Source organism: Priapulus caudatus, unplaced genomic scaffold (assembly GCF_000485595.1).
Source record: "Priapulus caudatus unplaced genomic scaffold, Priapulus_caudatus-5.0.1 Scaffold1771, whole genome shotgun sequence".
Classification (NCBI taxonomy): Eukaryota; Metazoa; Priapulida; class Priapulimorpha; order Priapulimorphida; family Priapulidae; genus Priapulus; species Priapulus caudatus.
This window is the reverse complement of record NW_014578832.1, coordinates 46,751-52,906: the sequence shown is the minus strand read 5'-3', so window position 1 is coordinate 52,906 and position 6,156 is coordinate 46,751. Positions and strand designations below refer to the sequence as shown.

The 6,156-nt window shown below is 51.0% G+C and overlaps 1 protein-coding gene across 1 annotated transcript in view; it reads left to right on the top strand.

The window, feature by feature from the left end:
- The window catches only part of LOC106817564 (muscleblind-like protein 2a), a gene marked incomplete at its 5' end in the record, with an annotated part of 43,143 nt that extends 39,792 nt beyond the window's left edge, over positions 1-3,351 (top strand). The window contains one exon of the mRNA XM_014822238.1: positions 3,268-3,351. Coding sequence (XP_014677724.1) covers positions 3,268-3,302 — 35 coding nt within the window. The remainder of the gene's footprint in view (positions 1-3,267) is intronic.
- Positions 3,352-6,156: the final 2,805 nt, after the last annotated feature.

The window sequence follows — 6,156 nt, the reverse complement described above, 5'->3', positions numbered from 1 at the left end:
TGTTGGCGGGGGGGGGGGAGTCAATGCTTCGAAACGTGTTCGGTTGTGCACGATAGCAATTCACAATGTCATGTCTTGTTAATAATCTCTCTCTCTTTCTCTATCGCTCTATCTCTCTATCTGCCTCTCCCGCTCTCCCTTTCTCCCTCTCCCCTCTCCTTCTCCCTCTCCCTCCCCTTCTCCCTCTCTCTCCTCCTTTCTCCTTCTCTCTCTCTCTCTATCTGTATCTCCTCTCTTTCTCTCACTTATCTCTTCTCTCTCTTGTTCGTCTCTCTCTCTCTCTCTTTCTGCTCTCGCTCTCTCTCTCTCTTCGAGAAGGGGAGGGAGAGGGAGAAGGAGAGGGGAGAGAGAGAAAGGGAGAGCGGGAGAGGCAGATAGAGAGATAGAGCGATAGAGAAAGAGAGAGAGATTATTAACAAGACATGACATTGTGAATTGCTATCGTGCACAACCGAACACGTTTCGAAGCATTGACTCCCCCCCCCCCGTCAATCGACGCTCGCTCGCACGCGTGCTGCCCCCTACCTTCATCAGCTTGACTCTCGCCGACGCGTCGACGCTGGTCGGCTTGACGAACGTGAAAGAGGGCGCCGCTTTGTTCGGATAGCTCTTCGGGAATCCGAGGACGAGCTTAACGACATGCTTGCCACTGGTCGCAGTAACAGTGCACGAGCCCGTGCTGGCATCCATCTATAGGTGTGACGAAGAGCAGTGTTACACGCACGCACGCACGCACGCACGCACGCACGCACGCACGCACGCACGCACGCNGGCCGGCGCCGCGCCCCTCTTTTTTACCACAAAAAGGTGAAAAAAACCCCCCCCCTTACACACGCCGCAGCGGCGCGACGGCGACGCACGAAACACACAGCACAACACACACACACACGACAACACACACAGCATACAGCAACACACACAACACACACACACATTTTCTTATATTGTCTTCCATAAAAAATCTTGCTTTAGCGGCTAGTTTTTCTGATTAAGTTTTACTTATTATATGATGTAAATTCGTTATTTAAAAACCTTAGAAATGGTGCAAAGAGGGCGTCCGCAGGCGTCCGGGGGGACGGATCTGATACTGAAAATTTTTTGCATTCTAGCATCAAATTACTGCCCCCCCCGCTCAGATGCTTCTCAGAATGCACAATTTAAAAAATAATAATTTGGGGCAGGTCCCCCCCCTAAGTGGCTTCGGCCACCTTTTTTTTTAAAACACCAGAAAAAGGGTAGTAGAAAAAAGTGCCTTTACTTCTTCCTGGACACCCCCTTTTCAAAATCCTGGGATCGCCCCTGACCCCAAGCTGGAGTGAGCTCAGTGTCAATGACACTTTCATTAATTTAAGAATTATTGTTATATAGTGTAGTTAAGTACAACTAGCCCCGTGATATAGTTTTTTTGTTGAGCGCGTGTGCGTGTTTCGTTAACGAGCAGTGATCGTGCGTGTAACTCGGTGTTTGTCTTTGGTGATCGCTGAGATGTAATCGGTTTTCTTTGATGATCGGCTGCGGTACGCAGTTCACGCCCATCCGTGTGTAACTCGTGTTTGTCATTTTGATGATCGCGTGTGTAACGTCGTGTTTTGTCTTTGGTGATCGCGTGTGTAACTCGTGCTTTGTCTTTGTGATCACGTGTGTAACTCTGTGTGTTGCTCTTTTGGTTGATCGCGTCTGTGTAACTCCGTGTTTTTCGTTTGGTGACGGTGCGTAACTCGTGTTGTCTTTTGGTGATCGCGTGTGTAACTCGTCGTTTGTCTTTGGTGATCGAGTGTGGTACTCGTGTTTGTTTTGATGATCGCGTGTGTAACTCGTGTTTGTTCTTTGGTGATCGCCCGTGGTTGTAACTTGTGTTTGTCTTTGGTGTCGCTGTGTTTAACTCCTGTGTTTGTCTTTGGTGATCGACGTGTGTAAACTGTTTGTTTGTCTTATGTGTCGCGTGTGTGAATCGTGTTCGTCTTTGGTGATCGCGTGTGTAACTCGGTGTTATGTCTTTGGTGATCGCCGTTGTAACTCGTGTTTGTCTTGTGGTGATCGGTGTGTAATCGTGTGTCTTTGGTTGATCGCGTGTGTAACTCGTGTTGTCTTTGGTGATTCGCCGTGTGTAACTCGTGTTTGGTCTTTGGTGAGGGCGCTTGTTGGTAACTCGTGTTGTCTTTTGGTGACGCGTTAGTGTAACTGTGTTTGTCCTTTGATGATCGCGTCGTTGTATCGTGCTTCTTGTCCTTGATGGATCGCGTTGGTGTAACTTCGCCTGTTTGTCTTTGCATGATCGCGTGTGTAACTCGCGTGTTGTGTCTTTGGTGATCGGCGTGTTTGAACTGCGTGTTTGTCTTTGGTGATCGCGTGTGTAACCTTCGTGTTTGTCTTTGTGTGATCGCGGTTGTAACTCGTGTTTGTCTTTGGTGTCGCGTGTGTAACTTCGTGTTTTGGTCTTTGTGTGATCGCGTGTGTAACTCCGCCTGTTTGTCTTTGGTGATCGCCCCGGTGATGTCACTCGTGGTTTGTCTTTGATGATCAGCGTGTGTAAATCAGTGGTTTGTCTTTGATGATCGCGTGTGTAACTCGTGTTGCTTTGGTGATCGCCGTTGTGTGTATAACTCGTGTTTGTCATTTGGTTGGATCGGCGCGTGTTAACTGTGTTTGTCTTTGGTGATCGCGGGTGTTAACTCGTGTTTGTCTTTGATGATCGCGTGTGTAACTCTGTTTGTCTTGATGATCGCGTGTGTACTCGTGTTTGTCTTTTGGTGATCGCGTGGTGTAACTCGTGTTGTCTTTGGTGATCGTTGTGTAACTCGTTGGGTTTGTCTTGAGATCGCGTGTGTAACTCTTTTGTTTGTCTTCGGTGATCGCGTGTGTAACTCGTGTTTGTCTTTGATGGATCGCGTGTGTAACTCGTGGTTTAGTCTTTGGTTGATTGCGTGCTGTAACTCGTGTTTGTCTTTGGTGATCGCGTGCGTAAACTCGTGTTTGTCTTTTGGTGATCGCTGGTTTAACTCGTGTTTGTCTTTGTGTTTTATCGCGTGCGTAACTGTGTTTGTCTTTGCGTGATCGAGTGTGTAACTCGCCTGTTTGTCTTTGGTGATCCGCGTGTGTTACTCGCCGCACTTTGTTTGTCTTTGGTGATCGGTGTGTTAACTTCGTGTTTGTCTTTTTGATTGATCGCTGTGTGTAACTCGTGTTTGTCTTTGGTGATCGCGTGTGTAACTCGTGGTTGTCTTTGATGATCGCGTGTGTAATCGGTGTTTGTCTTTGTCGTTACAGTTGCGGACACCTCCAGTGTGCCGGCGAATTTTTAAGGCGTGAAGCCACTAAGCGGCCATCGCACGAGTTCGTTCACTTAGTTGGGGTAGCGTAAACTACGGCCGATGCCCTCGCTGGGGGGGTAGACGATGTGGGCGTTGTTAGTGGGTAGGGTGCGGATGGGGCAATGGTGTTATAGTGGGTGGGGGGGGATGGGGATGGGTGGGTGTAGTAGGGTGGTGGGATGGGGTGGCCCGGTGTAGTAGGGTAGGGTGGGATGGGGTGCTGCTGCGAGGTAGGGTAGGGTGGGATGTGATGGCTTGGGTGGGGTAGATAATGTGGGGGTGTAGGTAGGATTTGGGTGGTATGGGTGGGGTGGGTAGACGAGTGTGGGGGTAGTAGGTTAGGACTAGGGTGCGGATGGGGTGGGGTGGGGTAGACGATGTTGGGTGTAGTAGGGTGGGTGGGGGTGGGGTGCTGTGGGGGTAGGGTAGGGTGCGGAATGGGTGGGGTGGTAGATAATGTGGGTGTAGATAGGGTTAGGGTAGGGATGCTACGAATGCAGGAACCTGTAGCCGTGTGGGGAGGGGGTCACGTGTGTACAGCTAGAGGGGGGGGTGGTGTAACCAGGTCGTGCCACGTGCGCGCGGGGGGAGTGGGAACAGCGACTCGACACTTACGCGCTGCCACTTGTTTCAGATCGCGTATCAGTCATCGAGGGGAAAGCGATCGCGTGCGGGGGTCGTGTGCGGGGCGCCGCCGCTGCCGCGCCCCACTCTCCGCCATCGACGACAACGACGGGCCTTCAACTTACCGGAACCACCGGCGCCACCTGGCGACGACAACCGCAGTCTACCGTACTCCTGCGTTTTGGATTTTTCTCGATTTCGGCGCCGACAGCGGCGCCCCCTAGTGTATTCCTCCCCGACCCTCTCGATGCTTCCATCGCCATCGACACATTCTTCCTCCTTGCTGTCTTTTTCTGAGACACGCCCTCCCCCGACCCCTTATCGCGTGCGATACGTATGACGTAGCGCCACCCCCATATATCCCCCCCCCATACATCGTGTTTGAATGCAACTTTTATGAGAGCCTGCGTGCCCCACGGCTCAAAGCTCGCGCGGGCACAGGCACGAGTGAATGTCAAGACAAAATGAGTGTTTGCAGTTAGTGTCTGTATATTCTACTCTATAATAATAATAATATTGATAATAATGATAATAATAACGGTTAATAATATTGATAGTAATCATCAATCATACATAAGCACATTGTGTTTATATATCAGTTGTTGTCTCGTGCACGACCATTGTAGTATTACGCGTGTAATAGTACGGAGCAGAGTGGATGGTTGATCTCATTTGGAAATGATGACGTTACTGGTGCTAATCTGTGATATGTCACAGCGAGTGATCGTGTTTGGGCCCGGTTGCCACGGAAACGGCCCCGCGCTCTAGGTTATTAAAGGGTCACTGTCCATCACTGTGATTTTCGGTGGAAGTGCCCAGAGATTTTATATTTCCGCGCGCGCGCGCACGTGCCTGGCGGCCCGGCGGTGCAGCACCGACTCCAATAGCATCGAGAGAGAAGACAGCAAGGCGGCGGCAGGGGCGGGGGAGGGGCGGACCCCCCGCGCCTACCTCCCACCCGCCCACAAGGGGCGGGGGTAGCAAGGTGGCGCGGATTTCTTGCGGTAGAGCGCGTGCGGGGGCGTGCGCGCGCGTGTCTGCGCATCTCCTCCCGGTCTCCGCTCCACGAACCACACCCTACTTATTTTCGGGGTCTGTATATGCATGCTGATTAGTTATTGATTTTACGAAGAGGACGCCGATGAAGAGGAAGAGGAAGAATGAGAGGAGGAGGAGGAGGAGAAGGAGAAGGTGGTATGGTGTCGCCCATACGCGGTTTACGTTGATTTCTCGTTCCCTCCCGCCATGATTCGCCGGGCGCCTGTTTTTGAGTTCACGACCTTCCTACCAGCAGACACCCGGGTCCGAGTTGAGACGAGACGCGGGTCGAGTCCGAGACGAGGTGAGACACGGTTTCGATTTTGGGTTAAGACTCCAGGTTCTGAGTCCGGGCTCTATCTCTGGATTCCGACTCCGGGCTCCATCTCTTGGTTACGACTCCGGGTCATGACTCCGCATTACAACTCCAGGTTCGTCGGACTTCAGGTTCTGACTCCGGATTCCATCTTCAGGTTCCATCTCCGGTCTCCATCTCTGGGAGAAGTTCATGTGAAGGCAGGCAATGATGGATCGTCCGGTCACCTCTGTGCAGTCTCGCCCCAACCGTGGGGGCCGTTGTCAGAAACCAAATATGTCTTAACATTGACGTTAACTATTCACAGTGACAGCCTGGTGCAAAGTGCGAGTTCTTCACCTGGTGACAGTGCGGTGACATCACAATGACAGAACGGTGACGTCAGACTGACAGCCCGGTGACATCACAATGACAGAACGGTGACGTCAGACTGACAGCCCGGTGACATCACAATGACAGAACGGTGACGTCAGACTGACATAATCCTACCCCTAACTTTCAGCTTTCCCCCCACCTTAACTCTAAACTTGCCCGTAACCGCTATACCTATGGTGATACGTCAGCCCTCACCTTGAGCTATTATTATACTGTGTTAGGTGTGAAACTATATATTATAATAGATCATACACCGGCATGGGAACAATGAGCGAGTAGACACGGCTGGCTGATGCAGCAGGGATAGTGTCTGACCGGACTCTAATTAATGAAGAAGATTCATGAATGCTAATCGCGTTATTAACCCTCCCCGCGCGCACGGGTTTACAAATAATTTGCAATTGTTGTTGTTGCTGTTGTTAATGGTGATGATGATGATGATGATTATGGTGATGATGATGATGATGATGACGATGGTGATGATGATGATGA